This window comes from Lynx canadensis, chromosome E2, assembly GCF_007474595.2.
Source record: "Lynx canadensis isolate LIC74 chromosome E2, mLynCan4.pri.v2, whole genome shotgun sequence".
Lineage (NCBI taxonomy): Eukaryota > Metazoa > Chordata > Mammalia > Carnivora > Felidae > Lynx > Lynx canadensis.
In genome coordinates, this window is record NC_044317.1 from 42,329,067 (window position 1) to 42,350,075 (window position 21,009).

At 50.2% G+C, this 21,009-nt stretch overlaps 1 protein-coding gene across 1 annotated transcript in view; it reads left to right on the top strand.

Annotated features, from left to right (window-relative positions):
- The first annotated feature begins 11,507 nt into the window (after positions 1-11,507).
- The window catches only part of CHST8 (carbohydrate sulfotransferase 8), a 63,960-nt gene continuing 54,458 nt past the window's right edge, over positions 11,508-21,009 (top strand). Inside the window, exon 1 of the mRNA XM_032591370.1 lies at positions 11,508-11,711. Coding sequence (XP_032447261.1) covers positions 11,582-11,711 — 130 coding nt within the window. The 5' untranslated portion in view covers positions 11,508-11,581. The remainder of the gene's footprint in view (positions 11,712-21,009) is intronic.

Below are 21,009 nucleotides of genomic sequence, written 5' to 3' on the forward strand. Positions count from 1 at the left end.
ACCTGGCTGAAGTCGGACGCTTAACCGACTGCGCCACCCAGGCGCCCCTCAGGTCTTATGTTTAAGTCTTTAAGCCATTTTGAGTTTATGGTTGTGTACAGTGAAAGAAAGTGGTCCAGTTTCATTCTTCTGCATGTAGCTGTCCAGTTTCCCTAGCACCATTTATTGAAAAGACTATTCCCTGTTGTTTATTTTTGCCTCTTTTGTTGAAGATTAATTTATTATATAATTGCGGGTTTATTTTTGGGCTCTTTATTTTGTTCTGTTTATCTATGTATCTATTTATGTGCCAGTCCCATACTGTTTTGATTACTATAGCTTTGTAGTTTAGTTTGAAATCTGGGCTTGTGATACCTCCAGCTTTGTTCTTTCTCAAGATGGCTTTGTCTCTTTGTGGTCTTTTGTGGTTCCATATAAATTTTAGGATTATTTGTTCTGGTTATATATAAAAAATAATATTGGTATTTTGATAGGGATTACATTGTATCTGTAGATTGCTTTGAGTAGTATGGACATTTTAACAATATTAATTCTTCCAATCCATAAGCATGGCATATCTTCCTATTTATTTGTGCCACCTTCAGTTTCTTTCATCAATGGCTTATAGTTTTCAGAATATAGGGTTTTCACCTTCTTAGTTAAATCTATTCCTAGGTATTCTATTCTTTTTGATGCAATTATAGATGGGATTGTTTTCTTGATTTTTCTTTCTGTTAGTTTGTTATTGATGTATAGAAACACAACAGATTTCTGTATATTGATTCCATATCCTACAACTGTACTGAATTACTTTATTAGATCTAAGTTTTTTGGTGCAGTCTATATATAGTATCATCTGCATGTCATCTGCAAAAGTGGCATGCTTCTTCCTCACCAATTTGAATGCTTTTTATTCCTTTTTCTTGTCTGATTGCTGTGGCTTGAACTTCCAATACTATGTTGAATAAAAGTGGTGAGAGTAGGCATCCTTGTCTTGTCCCTGGTCTTAGAAGAAAAGCTTTTAGCTTTTCATCGAGTATGATGTTAGCTATGGGTTTGTCATACATGACCTTTATTATGTTGAAGTGTGTTCTCTCTATACCCATTTTGTTGAGAGTTTATCATGAATGGATGTTGAATTTTGTCAAATTTTTCTGCATCTATTGAGATGATCATATAACTTTATCCTTCATTTTGTTAATGTTTTGTATCATGTTGATTGATTTGTGAGTGTTGAACTATACTTGCTTCCATGGAATAAATCCCACTTGATCGTGTTGAATTATTCTTTTAATGTATTTTTGAATTCAGTTTGCTGATAATTCATTGAAGATTTTTGAATCTGTGTTCATTAGGGATATTGGTCTATAATTTTTGTTTGTTGTAGTATCTTTATCTGGCCTGGGTATCAGGATAATGCTGACCTAATACAATTAATTTGGAAGCATTTTTTCCTCTTCTATTTCTGGGAATAGTTTCTGAAGGATAGATGTTAACTCTTCCTTAATTATTTGGTGTTGCCAAATTCACCTGTGAAGCCATCTGGTTCTGGACTTTTGCTTGTTGGGAGTTTTTTTGGTTACTCATTTAATTTCATTACTAGTAATTAGTCTGTTCAAATTTGCTATTTCTCCCCGATTCAGTTGTAGAAGATTATATGTGTCTAGCAATTTACGCATCTCTTCTAGGTTGGACAATCTCTTCTAGAATTGTTGTCCTTTTTTTAGTAGTCTCTTATAATCCTCTGTATTCCTATGCTACCAGTTGTAACTTCTCTTGTTTCCGATTTTATTTATGTTGGTACTCTCTTTTTCTTGATGAGTCTGGCTAAAGGTTTATCAATTTTGTTTATCTTTTCAAAGAAACAGCTAATAGTTTCATTGATCTTTTCTAATTTTTTTTCTAGTCTCTATTTCATTTATTACTGCTCTGATTGATCTTTATTATTTCCTTCCTTCTGCTGACTTTGGGCTTTGTTTGTTTGTTCTTTTTCTAGTTCCTTTAGGTGTAAGGTTAGATTATTTGAGATTCCTCTTGCTTCTTGAAGTAGGCATGTATCACTATAAACTTTCCTCTTAGAACTGTTTTGCTGTGTCCCAATGATTTTTAACCATTGTGTTTTCATTTTCATTTGTCTCCATGCATTTTTTTTTTTGCCTTCTCTTTGATTTCTTTGACCTCCTCTTTGATCCATTGGTTGTTTGGTAGCACATTGTTTAGCCTCCACATGTTTGTGTTTTTCCCAATTTTTTTTTGTAATTGATTTCTGGTTTTACACCATTGTGGTTGGAAAAGATGCTTGATATGATTTCAATCTTAAACTTGTTGAGAATTATTTTGTAACCTAACATATGATCTATCCTGGAAAAATGTTTTATGTGCACTTGAAAGGAATGTGTATTCTGCTGTTTTTAGATGCAATATTCTGTATATATCTGTTAAGCCCATCTGGTCTAATGTGTCATTCAAAACTGCTGTTTCCTTATTGATTTTCTGTCTAGATGATCTAGCCATTGATGTAAGTGGGATGTTAAAGTCCCCTACTATTATTGTATTACTGTCAATTTCTCTCTTTATGTCTGTTAGTGTTTGCTTTGTGTATTTAGGTGCTCCTGTGTTAGGTACATAGATATTTTCAATTGTTTTATCCTCTTGTTGGATTGATTCTCTTACCATTATATAATGCCCTTCTTTGTCTCTTGCTACAGTCTTTGTTTTAAAGTCTATTTTGTGTAAGTATTGCTAACCTAGCTTTTTTTCCTCTCCTTCCTTCCTTCCTTCCTTCCTTCCTTCCTTCCTTCCTTCTCCTTCCTTCCTCCCGTCCTTCTTGTTTCTTTCTTTCTTTCTTTCTTTCTTTTTCCTTCCTTCCTTCCTTCCTTCCTTCCTTCCTTCCTTCCTTCCTTCCTTCCATTTTCATGGAATATCTGTTTCAATCCCCTCAGTTTTCATCCCCTATGTGTCTTAGGTCTGAAATGAGTCTCTGGTAGGCAACATATAGATGAGTTTGCTTTTCTGTACATTCAATCACCCTGTGACTTTTGATTGCAGCATTTAATCCAGTTACATTTAAAGTAATTATTAATAGTACGTGCTTGTTGTCATTTGTTAATTATTTTTGTGATTGTTTTTGTAGTTCTCCGTTCCTTTCTTGTTCTCTTGCTGTCTTCCCTTGTGTTTGATGACTTGTAGTGTTATACTTGAATCCCTTTCTCTATTATAGGTTTTTGATTTGTGGTTACTATGAGGTTCATCTATAACATCCTATGTATATAGCAGTTTATATTAAATTGATGGTCATTTAAGTTTAAACACATTATAAAAGCACTATTTTTTTTACTCTCCCCTCCACATTTTATGTATATGATGTCATATTTTGCATCTTTTATGTATCCCTTGACTAATTTTTGTAGATATATAATTGATTTTACTACTTTTGTGTTTTAACCTTTATATTAGCTTTATAAGTGATTGATCCTTTGCTATATGTTTGTTTTTACCAGTGAATTTTTTTCTTTCATAATTTTCTTGCTTCTAGTTATGGTCTTTTCTTTCTTCTTTCTGAAGAATTCTCTTTAGCATTTCTTATAGGCCAGGTGAACAAACTTTTGTTTGCTGGGAAACACATGATCTCTCTTTCCATTCTGAATGATAACATTGCTGGGTAGAATATCCTTGGTATAGGTCTCTTCCTTCCAACACTTGGAATGTATCATGCCATTCGCTTCTGGCCTACAAAGTTTCTGCTGAAAATTCAGCTGATAGCCTTATGGGTCTTCTTTTGTGGGTATCTTGTTTTCGTTTGCTGCTTTTAAGATTCTCTCTTTATCTTTAATTTTTGCCATTTTAATTATTATGTATCTTGATGTGGACTTCCTTGGGTTCATCTTGTTTGGGGATTTCTGTGATTCCTGGACCTGGATGTGTGTTTCCTTCCCCAGCTTAAGGAAGTTTTCAGTTATTATTCCTTTGAATAAGTTTTGTGCCTCTTTTTCTTTCTCTTCTCCATCTGGGACCCCTGTCATGTGAATGTTATTATGCTTGATGTTGTCACAAAAGTACCTTACCCTATTTTAATTTTTTAAAAATCCTTTTTTCTTTGTACTGTTCAGTTTAGTTGTTTTTTTACTACCCTGAATTGTAGGTCACTGATCTGCTCTTCTGCATCCTCTGTTCTGCTGTTGAATCTTCTAGTTAATTTTTCATTTCACTTGTTGTATTCTTCAGCTCCGACGGGTTCTTTTTTATATTTTCTATCTCTTTGTTAAAGTTCTTACTGAGTTCTTCCACTCCTCTCTTAAGTCTGGGGAGTACCTATGGCCATTAATTTGAATTCTTTATCAGATAGATTCCTTATCTCTGTTCTGTTTAGCTTGCTTTCTAGGGTTTTGTCTTGTTCTTGTGTTTGGATCATATACCTCTGTCTCCTCACTTTGTCTGACTCTCTGTTTGTTACATATGGATATATGTGGTGCTCCCCTAAGTGGGCTGCGAGCACCCTCCTGTTGTGACTGGGCTGACTGCTGAGGGTGCAATGGTGGGTGGAGCTAGTTTTCAGTCTGTCTGCAGGCACATTGGTGGGCTGGGCTTGCTTCACATGCAGTGGGCTGAAAGAGCCAACTGAGCTACTGTGCACACTGGTTGGTAAGGCTCATTTCCCACTCCCTGGGTCAGGATTTGCTCTGGAGATGTGCCAGTTCTGACCAGAGCTGCCTGCTGGGTGTGGCAGGTGATAGTCACTCTGGAAGGGCACAGATCCTGGCTGGGGCTGCCCAGTGTGAGAGCCGCTTTGGAGGGGCACCTGCTGGTGGGTTGGGTTGAGTGGGGCTAGTCTGCAGGGAAATTTCGGGGCAGGGCAAGATGCTAGCAAGGTAGAGGGAGAATGTCAGAACTGGCTCCCACCAGAGCCTGCCAAAGCAGAAGGAGGACAAGAGAAAGAGTACCTGCCAGCACTTCCATTCCTGGAGAAAACTCCTACATATCCTGAACCCTCCAATATACATCCTAAAATTAGTCAATAAGTCCCCTTCATGAATACCCCAGGCACTTTTTAAACTGCTACTTCTGTACTGGGTCTTGGGCCCAATGATATAGTGCATTGGCCCTTTAAGACTAGAGACTCGGTTTGCCTATAACTCCCCAGCTCTTCTGAAGGCAGGCCCTGCTGATTTTCAAAGCCAGACATCATGGGGGCTCATCTTCCCTGTGCAGGTCCTCAGGGCCAGGGGTGCCTGGTGTGGGGCTGGGTCCTCTCACTCTGTGCCTGTGTTGTCCCTCCTGTTTATGGGTTGCCACACAGAGGGCTGGGTTCCCAACTTCATCTCTTTGGCCTTCTCTTTATGTCTTTAGCTCGGGAAGATCTGTTTGGCCAGTCTTCAGGTTTTCAGAGTGAGCTGTCACACACGTAGGTGTTGCCTTGGTGTGTCCACAGGTGGAGGTGAACTCAGGATCCTCCTTCTCCACTATCTTCCCCCACTCTCTTCATTGACTTTTGATCAACACATTCAAACTTTAATTTTGTGTAGGGAGTTTCCTAGTGTAATCCATTTTATGGCATCTAAATGACTTGTGTATTTGTTTGTACATATATAATGTGCATTAATACATGGGCATGTATAGTGATAGAGTCCACATTTACCTCCACGAGTGTATTAGTCTTCAAGCCCTGTGATTTGAAATCTGCCCTACCAAACTGAGGATACAAAAGTGGCATCCTGGTGTTGAGTGTGTGCTGGGTATGTGGGAGCTTCCAGGCTCCATCAGGCTCTCTAACGGAGCTCACTTCCTTGCCTCCTCTTTTCTCACAGGATTGGGCTACTCTTTGGACGTAATTCTAACCCAGACCTGATCAAAACAAACCCACAGCTCCCTAAAACATGCATGACATTTTAGAAATTCCAGGTTCGTGGAGTGCCTCTCTTCAGATGGCCCAGACACTTCCATCTGTTAATCCATGCTCATGTCACACGAGGCACATGTTATGTTGGTCCCATTCCCTGTGCCAGGCACTGTGCAGGGAATACAAAGATGAGAGACCTCGATGCTGCTCTCAGGGCTCTGAGGGTCTGAGATAGGTGTGTGAACACTCTCCACGTGGTAGGAGAAGGGCTGTAATTGAGGTACACATGCTCACAGGATTGGGGGTGCTGAATCCCCATCCCAGATTCTGCCAGGGTAGGACTCAGTTTCTCTACCTACTGAATTACTATCCCCTACCCTGCTTCATAAAACTCCCCGAAGTCCTGGGCAAGAGACTGCATCCATGGTGTGGTCCTACCCCTGAAAGTAGTCAAGGGCATTGTAGCTTATGGCACCTTGGCTGGGCTCTCAGGACCCCCTCGCTGCAGCTGCGTGTTTGCAGGCTTCCCTTCAGGCTCTTTGTGTAAGCAATGGTGGGAAGCCATGCCGTAGCATTCCTAGTGGGTCTGTGGGGACAAGGCTTCGGGGCTGTTTGAGCCCGACTTATGCCTTGGCCTCCACCTTAGGCCTCCCTTTCCTCTCCCCCTACCCCCAGAAGAAATCATGGGGGATTGGAGAGAATCCCTGCCTTGTAGTGGGGAGGATTCTGGCGGGTGAATTACCTCCCCCAGGAGTGGGGTACAGCCCTGTGCGCTGGGGTGTGCTGAGGCTGGTCCTAGGGCATTTCAGGACCTAGGTCAGCGCTCTCCCGTGTCCAGCAGGGCTGGAGTCGGCAGCCCCGCCCCAGAGTCTGAGCACTTGCAGCCATTCGTCACCCTCACAGAGCATTGCAACTTTATGCCTACGCATAAAAACTGGAGGGACTCATCCCAGAGTTTGCTGCCGCCGCTGCCGCCGCTGCTGTTAGAACAGTTTTAATTAGCTGCAGGATTTTAATGAGCTGAAATCAAGAAGAACCCCATCTCAGAAGCAAGCAGGAGCCGCACACACGGAAGAACTCGTCTGACAAAACAGATGGAGGTGGTGTTCTCAGGGGACTGGGCTGTGTGCTCCGTTTCGGTGAGGAGCAAATGAGTTACTGAGGCCAGGAGGCTGCGGAGGAGAGGCGGGAGGTCAGCCCCAGCGCAGGAGCCTCGGCAGGGGCAGAGCGGAGGCACAGCCCCCTCTGCCGCTCCGGTGGAATGCTTGGTGCCGGATTCAAGGTGACGGCAGTGCCTGGCTCCATTCTCCTCAAGTTGCCATAGCAGCCTCTCTCCCGATGAGCAGCTCCTCCTGGAGCCCTCAGCCGGGAGGGACGTCATTGTTCGCTCCTGCCCGTGCAAGGAGGAGACTGACTGGACAGAGAACTTTCTGGGGCCCGGGGTCCACACACCAAGTGGGTGCTCCCATGGGCACATGGCCGGATGCCTCCGGCCGTCTCCAGTGGGGCACGGGAGCGGGTCCTCACAGCCAGAGGGGGTCCTCTGGGTGAGTGGGGGAAGCATCCAGGCCTTGGAGCAGCCGCAGCCAAGCGTGTCCTTGGAGCCATCCGTCCATCCGCCTGCCGGCCTGTCGCCACTGGAGGTGCGTGTGTTTTGGCTGAATTCCCAAGTCCTTGCTTGTGCCCTAAAGTGAATTTTCCCAACAGACAAATTTTTAAATCAGATAAATAAGGAAATGGGAGGAATCCTTGGCCTTGACCTGTGTCCCAGGAGGTGTTTACAAGATTAATTGGATTTTTTTTTTCTTACAGTAAAAAATTGGCAATGCCATTCAGGCCTCAGGGAGAGAAAGCCACTGGGAAAACGAGGGATTGTGAGCACAGGACCTTCTGGAAACTGAGTGGGCTGTTTATTTTTCTTGCCTCACTCCTCCCTACTCCACCCCCAGTTATTTGAATTGTCTTATTGTCTGTTGGTCTTGGCAGAGAGGCAGGGAGGAAGGGGAGGGTCTTCCACTTGTCATTGGAGCCGAGTGCGATGCAGTGTGTCCCAGATGGGAGCAGAGGCCTGTGAATGTGTTTACGGGGCCCCGGGCAGCCTGGCCCCAGCCTGTGACGGATGGTAGGGTCCACTTCCGAGGCAGCAGCTGGACTCCCAGGAGAGGGAGATGAGCAGCCTTTGGACCAGCATCTTCCCATTGCCTTGAAAATAACGTGTGACTTTGAAGACAAGGACCCTCACAGGAACAGTAGGGGATCAGATGTGCACACTCTCTGAAGTGTCTGGTGATCTCCTAGCTCCCCTCCACCTGTAAAGGAAGGAGGTTCCTACAGATTCTGTGATGTTGGCCCCCTCCTGGGGCATTGAAGACCCAGCCAGACTGCAAACCAGCGACCCAGGAGGGGAGGCATGCTAACCTTTTGATTCCCATTTGCACAGAGCAAGGAGTTAGCTGGGTAGGTGGTCTCCAGTGAGAACAAACACCGAGAGGAAGGTCTCAAAGGGGAAGGCTGAGGTCTCATGCTTAGGGCTGGCCGGGGAAAGCGATGCGTGGCTCTAATACCAGCTTCCCTCCCTTCACAGAGAGGGTGCTGTGTTCTCGTGGAGGGGGGCGGGTGGAGAGGGGTCAACAAAAGGGAGGGTCTCTGAAATCAGACACTTGAGTCCCTGATGCTCTGTCCATGGTGAAGGTGCAGGTCCTGGGGCTGGTTTTCTTCCCCTCTCCCCAGATTTGGGGGCAGAGATGTGGTCCTCATCCTGGTTCCACGCACATGGGCTGCTGGGGCCTGGTTCCACGTGGTGGGTTTGGTTTGGGTAGGTTCAGGAACAAATGAGGACAGGTCGTTGCTGCGGGACAGGGGTAGTCAGTACTGGCTTGTATGGTGACAGTGTGACAATTAGGGAGAAGAGGGGGCTGGCCAGTTCTTTTGTAGTCACTTGTGCAGTGCTATTGACCATAAATAATGCAATGATGATCGCATGTGCTTCTGAGTCCCCCTCCCCTTTTTTTTCCATCAAATAGAGCCTTTGGGTTGAGATTGGGTGGCATTTTATTAACAGTTTTGCCAGGTAGCCCTGTGCCCTAGCCGTAAACTTGCCGTTCTTTTTCCCCTCCTTCCTCTCTTTCCCTCGCCCTAGGTCAGATTGGTCTCCTGACCACATCTGTCTGACTCAGGAGGCTGGTGTGGCTGCAGGCAGTGTGTCACCACCACGGCCAGGATAATCAGGGTTTTGCAGCAGTTTCTTTACAGCCGGGGCCTTGCTGGGGCCTGTTGATGGAGTGTGTGTGCCGTGGCGTGTGTGTGTGTGTGTGTGTGTGTGTGTGTGTGTGTGTTAGTGCGTGTGCCTCTGCTCCAGAAAGGTCTTGAGCTGCGCCCCTTGCTCCCTATCTGAGGGTCTTGTCCTTGATGAACCAGTGTGTGTGACATTGTTCCCATTCTTCTGACTCCTTCCTGTGACTGCATGGGCCCCCCCAGGGGTTAAGCCAACTTCTCTGGGGCAGGAGGGCTCAGAGTGAGGGCCAGAGAGAGCAGCTCCGTCTCCCCCCATCCTCTCCCACACCTTGGGGCTGGCCAGGGTGGTCCCGGCACACAGTGCCTATCATTATGAAGGGAAGAGCTTGGGAGATCTCAGGACACAGGGCATCCTATGGGCAGTGTTGAGAGTGACCTTGCCCTTCAGTGGGGCCTGGGCCTGCATGGCTGCACCTGTGTCTCTGCAGGACAATGAGCCAGGTCCCCAGGACCCATCCCGGGCAGCCGTAGAGGGAGAAACCACAGGCCCCCACGAGGGACTCCAGGGTCTGAACATTTGGGGACAGGTGGCTGCCTGTTTTTACCCTGTGTAAGCCCCGTGGGTGTCCCTGGCAATGGCAGCAAGCAGCAGTCTTTCTTGGGGTGGGGCGAGGGGGAGGCCATTGGAAGGGAAGTCAGGGCCAACTTCAAACCTGGAGCCAGCTCCAGAGACAAAACTGAGCCCTGCTCAGCGCTGCCTCCCAAACATCAAAGCTGGGAGGTCGTGGGAACCACCTGCTCAGCACAGCCCAGAGAGCCCGGCGTTCAGGCGCGTTCCCCATGCATTGAGGCCTGGGGCAGGTTAATTAAAGTTAACTGAGTGAAAACATAATTACAGTGACTGCAGAGGGGAGAAACCCAAACCTGCAATTTAACACTCTTCAGCACCAGAGCTTTGCTGAGGACAGTCTAGTCCTTGGGAATCTTTGTCTGGGCCTGGGAGGGAAGGGCTCCTCTTACCATTTCCTGCCTCCTGTCCCCCAGGAACATGAGGACACAGAGGGACCATAGCTGGGGCTTCCTCCCCCAACGCCTGGGTGCCTGGTCAGGAATGGGCTCCCTGACCAAATTACTGTGCCTGAGAAGACCCCCGGCAGGGAAATGACCCTGTGCCAAGGAGCACGTCTGGCCTGGGGTCCCCGCCACCCAACTATGATCTCAGAGGCTGCTGGAAGCTGTCCCCCGGCCTCTACCTCCCTGAGCACTGCCCTGTGCCAGGGCTGGGGAAGCTTCCTATAAGCCTGTTTTGGTAGAAAGAGGGTGGTATCTCTAAGCCCGAACTTAGGAAGGGGCAAAGACAAGGGCACAGAGCAACCTTCCACCACCAACAGGGGAAGTTCTGGAATGCCATGTAGCATGGCCTCCTGTGCAGATCCCTCTCTGGCCCCTATCCTGCTCCACCCATGCCTCCCCCTGCTGCAGGAACTTACATCCTTCCTATGAGCAGATGGCCTTGGGGTGCCCCCCCTCTTGACCCACAAGCTTGGCCCATTTGGAGTCACTGGTTGGTATTTCTGTGCCCTTCAGGAGGAACCAGGGGGAGGGGCAAGTCACCTGGGCATGCTCTGGGTCTGCAGTGGCCAGAGCAACAGGTGTCACAGGGATGTTGTCACCGGTCTCTGAGCCTGGGATCTGTCAAATGCAAGTGAGGCTGCCTCAGCTCCAGGCCAGAGGGCCTCATAGTGGGAGTAACCGTGATCGGGCCAAAGCTTCAGTTCCCACTGATGCGACAGACTATCCAGTGGGGTCTCCATCCTACCAGCCCATCCGTGGGTCGGGGCGGCACAGCTCTGGCTGATGAGGGGGGCAACCAGGAGGGGGAGTCTCTGTCCCTGGTAGCCTCTGGGCCTGGGAGGCTCCTTCTCAATGTATCTCGCTCTGTGGAGACACTTGTCCCCAGCATCCTGCAGGGAGGAGCCAGGGCAGAGAGATCCAAGAGCTCCTCTGTCCACCAGGACAGTTATAAGGGACAAAGGCCCAGATTGCTGCCTCTTCTAGGGGCGTAGACCCTTTCTAGGGAGCACACCTGCTCTGTTGGAAGCTCAGAGAGCCTGGACAGTGTAGGGCCCGTTACAGGCTCTGGGTCTCAGGGCTCCAGCCTGGGCTTCCCCAGGCAGAGGCCGGGGAGTGTCTCTCTCCATGATTTTTCTTGGGGTGCAGATACAGGGGACCCTGCTGGGAAGCTGGTGTCCCGGCAACAGGTAGTGACTGGACTTCCCTCAACCTCTTTGGGCTTGAAGGATGCAAGGGACATACCTGAATACATTCTAAGGGATGGAGGGATCCAGGGATTATGCTTGGTCATAGGCAGTGACTGGGGCCTCAGCCCACGTAGGATGCCCTGTGCCTCAGTGATGGACCATCTTTCTCCCCATCTGCCCTGTAGACTGTGGCCTGATGGACGCTTGGTGTGGATGATGAGGGAAGAACGCACCTCCCACACCCGAGAGGTGAGCCCGGAGCAAGCCCCGGATGACCCCACGAGCCGGAACGATGCGGCTGGCCTGCATGTTCTCATCCATCCTGCTGTTTGGAGCCGCAGGCCTCCTCCTCTTCATCAGCCTGCAGGACCCCACGGAGCTCTCCCCTCGGCAGGTGCCAGGTGAGCCCTTGCGCTCGGCCCCGCCGCCCACTTGCCCCAGCTTTCCTGTCCACAGTGCAGGCCTCCACGGCTGCCCTGGTGCCCAGTCTGTGCGGAAGGTCCCGGGCAGGCAAAGGAGGGGTCCTGGCCTTCTACTGGCAGGCATCAGCCTCTGGCCTCTGGCCTCTAGCCTGTGGTCGCTCCTCTTGAAGTGAGGGCCAGGCTGCCTGTCTCTCAGCCAGTTGTTGCTTTCGGTGAAGCTGAGGCTTAAAGAGGATTCTGCCATCTCTTGGGGCCTCTCCCACACTGTCTGGGACATCAGGGGGTGAATGGCTTCTTCTTGAGCCTGTGGCCCCCGTGGGACTCTGTTTCTCTGCCAGCCCTGGAACCCCTCGAATCCAGCCCCTTGGCCTGGGCCCCTCCTGCCTTTGTGAAGCTGAGATTACCCCACCTCCCACCTGCATCCCACACGTCCCTCGTGAGCCACTGAGGGGAGCACCCTTCATGACTTACAGAGGTCTGCTGAGGACAGGTGGGGTGCAGCGAGGAGACAAGGGGAAGGATGGTTCTGGAGCCTCAGGCAGGCAGAATGTGGAGAGGGGAGCTTAGGAGGGTGCCTGCTGCTCAGACACAGCCCTTACTCGTCTCTCAGCTGTGGGCCTGGGGGCCTTTAGCAGGGAGGTCTGTGAAGACACCCATGTGCTCCAGGACGAGGACAATATGGAAGAGTAGAGGCCGTGGATTTAGGCAGAGAGATTCCGGCACCACTCTTGCCTGCAGGGCTCACCCTATAAGAGAGCAGTGCCCAGCCCTTCCCCAGCCCCACGCTCAGCTCTGGCTGCCTCACCCCTCCTAAGCACAGATTGAAGGCCCATAGGCATCAGGTAGAAAATCAGAAAGGGCACAAGGAGACTAGAGCAGGGGCCCTGGGCCTGGCAGCTGTTACCAGAGGCCCCGGTTGGGGAGGCCAGTGAGTTCATTCTTTCATCAACTAGAGGCAGCCAGGGCACTGGGACCCCAGGAGACAGCAGGCAAGTCACAGGTACTGACTCACACCTGGGCTGGGGCCTCACAGAGGGTGGGGGAGTGGCTGTCAGAAGTGGTTCTGGCTCCTCCCCGGCTTCTGAAGCAGCAAGGACATGTGACCAGGCTGGCTCCTCTGTGGGGACCTCACAGCCTCACGTGAGCCTTAGAGTGGCTGATGGCCCTATGTCGGCAGAACCCAGCCCCATGGGTCAGGCAGGCTGAGATTGGCATCCCCAGTTGTATGTTATCTGTGCAGAAATGAGGTCCTGAACAGGGGTCCTCAAGTATGGCTTGGGGTAAATGGTGTATCCTTGGGGGTGACCCATGGATCTTTGGTGCCTGTCTTGGTGCGTGTGTGGTTGGGGCACACACATGGGCAGAGGGTCTTTGTGTTCGGGGTCTGTGCTCTGTGGGACAAGCCCGGGAGGGAAGGCGTGAGCGTGCCTTTGGGGCAGAGCCATGCCCCCGTCCATGGTACACTGCTGGGACAAATGCTATATTCCTGGGTAGAGTTGGGATCTGGTGGCCGGGATGTGTGTCCTGCCATGTTGCAGCCGGCCGTCAGACCAGAGTGCTTGATCTTTGTGTGTCCTGTGGGTGGCAGATTCTTGCCCCTCACACCAGCTGGCCTTGCCCTGCACAGCTGTCCCTGAGCATGTGGATCTTTTCCATCACCAGTGGGGCCAGGGCCCACAGGACGGCTAGGATCCAGGGTGGAGTGACGAGCCAGGAGAGAAACCGAGAGCCTCGGGCTGGCAGGGTGTGTGGGATGACACAAAGCTCAGAGGAGTGTCCCTCTACAGTGGGGATAGCGTGGGCCTGGCAGACCGTGCACAGAGCACACTTGGGGCTCGAGCCGTGTTCTTCTGGCTGTAAATGGAGCTGGACCACTTTCGCCACGTGGCGGGTGAGAGGCAACCTTGACGTTCTACGTAAATCACATCAAACGCAGTCATAAAACTTTAAGTAATGCTTATGTTACTTTCCCTGAGCAAAGTGTTCCTGACACAGGCTGTTTGTGTTGATTTGTTACTATTCATTTATTCTTTCCCTGTACTTCTCACAGCAGCCTAATTGTGATTCGGTACCAAGAAAGCAATATCAAAGTAATTTTCCACAACATTAGTTACAATTTTCTTCTGATCTTTCAAGTGAAACAATCCCATCCTGTTGGCTTCTCTGAGCATATAAACCTTGATTACATTTATCTGTTGGAAACCAGTGCTTACAAAGTGTATGTATCCAGTTGCATGGGTGGGTGGCCCCCAGAGCCTGGACAAGCCTTCTCCCTGTGGATTTCTGCCTATGGGAGGTACAAAGTCAGGAGGCTGCCCTGCCATCCGGATTGGGTAAGGCCATTGGGAATGCCATCTACAGAAGAAATTCCACACAGGCTATACTGGCTGTCATAGTGGCAGAAACTTCCCTGGGAATGCAGTGTCCGGGAGCCACTGTTGGTGGCGTTGACCAAGGCAGAGGACAGAGGGGTTGGGGCGGCAGGTGAAGATCCAGAAATACGCTTGAGAGTGGGAGAAGGAGCCTTTAGTTGCTTGTGGCCCCTCGGAGTCGGGCGTTGTTCAGATTTCTCCTGCAGAGTTATTAGGTATTAATAGCATCTGAAGCTCTCAGGGACCAGACAGCAAACCTCGCCTGACTCGTGCATTCGATGGAATCATATGGGCTTGCCAACTATTGTAAATCAAGCCATTTTTCCAAAATGTTTGCTATATTTTAAATCAATCAAACGTCTTGAAACGTGAATCGCTGCTGGTTAACCTGTTGGGTAAGATTAGATTTTGGTGTGCATCAGAGAATTCACCTATCCAAATGATTTTCCAGTCTCCAACATTGCCAGGCCACAAGGCCTCAGGAAACTCACTTCTTGACTCAAGAGACTAGACTTGCCCCTTCTGTAGGCGGAAGACTCAGAGAATAGGCCAGAACCTGGAATAACACATCCCAGCCTGCTGGCCCTGGAGAGGCAGAAGACAGGCTCCACATGTGTGGCTGGGCAGACTGAAGTTTTATGAGGGGCCCCTCTTTATGAGTTTTTTCTTACGGAGGGTTTAGAACCACCCAGAGTCGATGAGAATAGTACGATGGCTCCACGCACCCAGGACCAGCATGCTCCAAATGCAGTCAGGCTGCCTCACCTACGGCCACATCCTCATCTGTCCTGATTTTTTTTTAATTTTTTTTACACTTTATTTTTGAGAGAGAGAGAGAGAGAGACAGAGCACAAGTGGGGGAGGGACAGAAAGAATGAGAGAGAGAGAGAGGGAGAGAAAGAGGGAGGGAGGGAGACACAGAATCCAAAGCAGGCTCCAGGTTCTGAGCTGTCAGCACAGAGCCCGACGCGACATGGGGGGCTCGAACTCACAAACTGCGAGATCATGACCTGAGCCAAAGTCAGAGGCTTAACTGACTGATTTTTGAAGCCTGTGCCGGTACCATATCAATTCAGCCAGAAATGTTATGATATATTTCTCACTTTAAGAGATAAGAACTCTGTTTTAAAACTTTCAATAATTCTTTACTATCCCGCGTTCAAATTCCTAAGTTGAATCCCAACTCTTATAAATACTTTTATTTCCACTTTGTTCTATCCAGTATCCGGATACAGCCCGCACACTGCAGCTCAGAGGATGAGTCTTTCAAGTCTGTTTCAATCTGTAATATTCTGTCCTCATCTTGATTTTTCTCTTGCTATTTATTGGAGGAAACTGGGTCACAGGTCCTACAGAGTTTCCCACCGTTGGGATTTTTTTTTTTAATTTTTTTTAATGTTTATTTATTTTTGAGACAGAGAGAGACAGAGCATGAACGGGGGAGGGTCAGAGAGAGGGAGACACAGAATCCGAAACAGGCTCCAGGCTCCAAGCTGTCAGCACAGAGCCCGACGCGGGGCTCGAACTCACAGACCATGAGATATGACCTGAGCCGAAGTCGGCCGCTCCACCGACTGAGCAACCCAGGCGCCCCCCACCGTTGGGATTTTTGTTGGTTTTACTCATTTGGTGTCGTTGTCTTCTGTTCTTTGCATTTCCTGTAAATTAAGTAAACCTAGCAGCTTGAACAGATAGAGGTTTCTTTTCTTTTCTTTTCTATTCTTTCTTTTCTTTTCGGCAAGAATGTCCACGTGGTCATATGTGCTTTCATCAGGAGGCGCATATCTCCCTGGCTCTCTTTTGCAATGTCAACTAGCCACTGATGATGCACCTAGATGTATCCATTCTTCCAGGGCTACACGATGCACTGCTCTGATTTCATCATTCCTTCTTCATTCTTTTAAGTGGGATGGATTTTGTTTTCATGGGACGAGGGGAGTCGTTGGTAGTGACCCAGGAAGCCAGGGTGACGGTGGATTGATTGGTTTATTCATTGGTAAATTAAAAAAATTTTAAACTTGACCTTCTGATACAGATTCTGTGGTTAACACACTACGAGTTCTTTCATTTTTTTGATGTTTGGTTTCTAGAGTGAGTTTTCTTAAGGCAGGGCCACCCCATGTTTCAGGGAAGTAGCTCTTTGCTTTCCTGAAGCCGTGGAGGTGTGGGTGGTGGAGCTGGGGACTGGGCTGATGCTGGGGTGTCAAAGGGAGGCAGCTACAGTGACAGCAGGGGTCCCTTCCTGCTCAGGGGCCCCGAGTGCAGACAAAGGGACTGGACAGCCCCTGGTGACTTCCTGGTCTACAATAACCTGCTCCTGGGGCATTCCTTCCACAGCACAAGGGCATCCAAGGATGGTAATAATAACAAACATTGACCAGGCTTTTACCATGTGCCAGATCTTGTGTCAAGCACTTTACAGGTATTAATATGTATAATTCTCATAGCTGATTATTCCCATTGACAGGTGCAGTGCCGAGCGGTCGCTTGCGTGGACATACAACGGCACTGCTGCCACTCTCAGGCACCTTACGTGTGTTTAGTACTCACTGAATACTTTCAAAACCCCAGGAGTTAAGTACTATTACACCATCTGACAGATGAGACTACGGAGATAAGAGAGGTTGAGAGCCATGCCTGAGGCCACACAGCCTTGGGATTCAGAGCCAGGATTTGTCCTTAGACAGCAGGCTGTCGCCACTGCACCTGCTGCCGTCCTAACAGCTGTGATGCTCTATATTGTCTGCTCTGGGCCCAGAGCAGAGCCTGGGCGGAGAGAGAACCTGGATGAAGATTCGGAGGCATGAGGATTTGGCATGGGAGGAACTCCTGGTGGATTAGGGGCAGGAGTGTGACCCGGGGATCTAGACTAGTACTGCAGACATGGCCAGTCCCGGGGCCCATAAGCCCTTTTTTGGAGCATCTCAGAGGAGCGAGCCTTTGCTGCAGGCTGCGGGGAGCCCCGGGGATCCTGAAGTGGGGGCGGCTGTTAGAAGGCTCACTTTAATGGCTGCGTGTTTGGAGCTGTGGGCAGGAGCAGAGGAGGGGAAGAGAGTGCGAGGAACCACAGAGTGGTGTGGGAGAGAGGGCAGGGACTGGAGAGGGTAGATTCGGGGTGTTGGGGCAAGTACACAGGGGGGATGGTGATGAGGGTGAGGGGGGCTGTTGTCTCAGTTCAGGATGCCTCTGGCTCTGGCAGATCGAGACAGGGGTACCACTTACCGAGGCAGGACACGCCAGATGGGGAGCAGCTTGGCGGAGGGGGCCGGAGACCACGCGTTTTGTCTTGGGCAGGGGCATCTGAGTTGCTGGGCGGAGTTGCTCTGGATTCCAGACACACAGGCCACAGGGGACAAGAACCAGCAATCCATCCCCCCGCCAACCCCATCCCTCCTCCACCTGCATCTCTGCTCTCAGAACGCACACTTCGCTCCTTTGGTCTCAGACACCTGAGGGCAGTAGTGGCTGGAAGAGCCAGGAGGGCTGCCTGGAGGAGGGGAGCTGTGGTTGTTAAGAGGTGACCACGTGCTGACCTACGGCGGAAGCAGAGAGTAGTGAGACTGTCCTGGAGCCCGGGTCTCTCTGCAGAGCACACGGTGCTGAGCATCTTGCCTAGTCTCTTACCGCTAGAAATCAGCAGCGCCAGAATTCCCACGCCCATGGGCCCGACCGACTCCAGGGCTCCTGTTTTTGTTCCCTGGAGGCAGGGCTGTGTTGGCTGGAGAGAGTGTGGCCCTCACTCTTGGTCCCATGGTTACCAGGGACGTACAGCCCTGCCTGTGCCAGATACTTGTCTTGTTTGTCTTGTTTCTACAGCAACTCTTTGTCCAGGTATGTCCCCTCGGAGCCCTGAGAACACCCCGGGTGGGTCAAGGCCACAGGAGTAACTGCTGAGGGGCTCTCAGAAACTCCCCACTGTGAGGCTGATGGACCAAGCAGAGGTATGGTGGCTGCCCCTCCTCTGCCCTGGCACCTGGGCCAGGCTGGTCTCGGGGGAGGGGCAGCCTGCTGGAGCCAGGGTGTCTGAGCTATGCTCCTTCCGGGCCATGGGAGCCAGCAGCCCCTCCAGCTTCCTGGAACCATCTGCTTTCCCCGGGCAGGTGGGTTTTATTGGAATCCTCTCGAGTCTGTTTCCTGAAACCATTTTCTAACGGCATTGCGGAACATCATATATATTTTCCACAAACCTTGCGAGGCTGACACATCCTTGTTGTGACTGTGAATATCAGAAGTGACATGTAATTGCAGTGATCCATCCTGTTAAGTAGCTGGCAATATATCATTGCAAAATCAGCAGGGCTGGGACTCTCAGAACCCGGTGTTTCTGAACAATGCACCTGCAGCATGTTCAAACTCTCTTACCAAACACCGCCGAAGGCTCATGAGGGCCGCCTCGCCCTCCCTCACCTTGCTTTTCTGTGGCCACAGCAAAGAAAATTTTACTGTAGGTAAAACCACCCTCTGAGTTTCCCATTCTTCGGAGTGCCCTCTCCTCGGCACAGAACGCATTGGGGTCAAAGTCAAGGCTGGGGGTCAGGATCCTGGTAACAGTGCTCCTTACAAGCATCACCCTTGGACTTTTTGCCCCCCCCCTTTTCCTTGTAGCTCCAGGGCAGCTCTGTGGGGTTCCTTCTGGTGCCATGGGGTGGGCACTGAGCCGGGCAGCCCAGTCATCGCTGTGTCGGCAGGGGAAGGAAACCCATGGACTCAACAATTTCAGGATTGGAGACCCAAGTGGCCAGAAGCCCAAGGACGTGATGGCTGAGCCCACCTTGATGGGGCGGGTGCACTGAGGCAGAGTCTGCATATTTCGGGGGTACTACTCACACTTTGTTCTGTGCTAATTCTGGGGTAGTGCTGACTTAGACTCTGGGGTGAAGGGTGCCTTGTGGATGTGCAGAGGGCAATACTGATGGAGGGACAGACACAGGTCCTGCTGGAAAAGGGGGTATGGTATTAGGACACGCAGCCCTCAAGTGTGGCCACCTGGAGCCCACTGATTTGGTGGGCCCCGGGGTGCTGGCTTTGGAGCTGAGTCCGGAATCTGCTTTTGGAGGTGGGGCTTCATGACAGACCCTCCCTCCTGCCCTCCCTGGGAGGCCATGTAGGCCCAGTCTCTACAGGGAGACCTTCTCTGTCCCCACCCTCTCACACTGAGGCTGGGGCATCCCTAGTGGCACCCCCCGGCCCACAGCTCCCCAGCATCTGCTTCTCTGACTGGGCCTCAAACATCTCCTCCCCTCCCTGCAGAAGACACCCTGAGGGTCTCCAGCCAGAACCTAACTTTCCTTTGGTGCGTTAAAGTATGCTAAATGAAAAATAATGAGCCTGTAGGAACTAATAACAGGAATCACCTAATTAAATTAGGAAACAGACATCCTATCGCTGTAATCTGAAAATTGATATTAATAGAAAGTGGTCCCAGAATTGTTATGCTAAAGGTTCCTAGGGGTGGGGAAATTAAAAAGGAGAGCAGAACGGAAAATTGGGACAATCGTATCCAATAAGAGCAAGACTTAGGTTTTATAGGAACTAAAGGAAAACGCTAAAAATAGAAGACAGGATCATTGTGTGGATCTAATGAAGTAATGGACAAACATGGCTTTGAAAGCTACAGAGCTCCACGTGCGTGTATGATGATAATTTTTTAAATGAGACAATGTAATTAAGCTTCAGTGTGCATGAAACGTGGTGATAGTTACTGTTTATTGGCGCCTGGCACTGTCCCCAGTGCCTTTGCTTGTTCCTCCGCCTGTGAGGCAGGCATGATTGTCCTCAGCTCAGACTCAACAGAGGGTAAGGTGGTTGCCCAGAGTCCTGTGGCCAGAGTGGCCCAAGCCAGGATTCAAACCCAGATTTAGCTGGTTGCAAAGCCCCTCCCCAGCTCACTCTGCCTTCCTTGCCGGTTGCTACTAGTTGGTGTCATGGTCTGCATTTCTTGTCTCTTCTGATGTTTTTCTGCTGTTTCTTCAAAGTGCGTTTCTTGCTGACACCCAGCGGCAGCCCCAGCCCCAGGGCTCCTCTGGTGGCTTGGGTAACAAAGCCCACACAAAGCCACCTTCTGAAATTACAGTCCAGCTGGAAAACTGGGTCTCCTATTGTGTCTGGGCCTGGGCGGGAGCCGCGCGGGGCCGCCAGTTCCGATGCTCAAGCCGGCTCCCGGAAGCCCCGGTTTCAGGTTGCGTGTCCACAGCACCAGATTGTTCCCCTAGGCCCCCTACTTGGAGGGGTGAATCAGGCTCTGTTCACCTGCGATGTGAGTCATGGCTTGGCGGGCCCAGAGCGGGGCTCAGGTGTGGGGTGACCCTTTTCCCACTCTGCCCGGCCCAGAATGAATTGGAGGGACCCAGCGGGGAGGGGAGGAGGGGGTCAAGATCTGTATGTGATATGCCCCAGCATCACATTTGGTCTGGGATGCTGTGACTGCACCTGGGCCAACGTTGAGCCCCAGGAGGATTAAGCCAGGGTGTCAGCAGCGGGGGGGGGGGGGGGGGGGGGTTACTCCCAGGACTGAACTTCCTCTCCCTCCTTGTGTGCCCCACCCCCCCCCCACCCCTGACCCCATTCACCAACCAGGCATCTTCAGTGGGGGCCGCCTGACATCAGAGCGAAACCCCCCACTCAACTCAGGGGTTCTGCCAGGAGAGCAGAACTCCAATCCCGAGGGGTGGCGCCCTCTGCCTGGCTTGCCTCCCTCTCAGCCACATTTGGCCTGGGGGCTTGGGGCTGTGGCGGGAGAGGGGGTGCTCAGGACCCCGTCAGATTCAGATTCAGTGAATCTGAACGTTGCACTCCCTGCCAATGTGGGGAAGGGTCCAGTGGGGTCCTAATGTGTGCTTATGGAGTCCCTCTCACCTTTCTGAAGTCCTGCCTTGCTAGTGTGGGCAGCAGAGAAGTGATTCTGT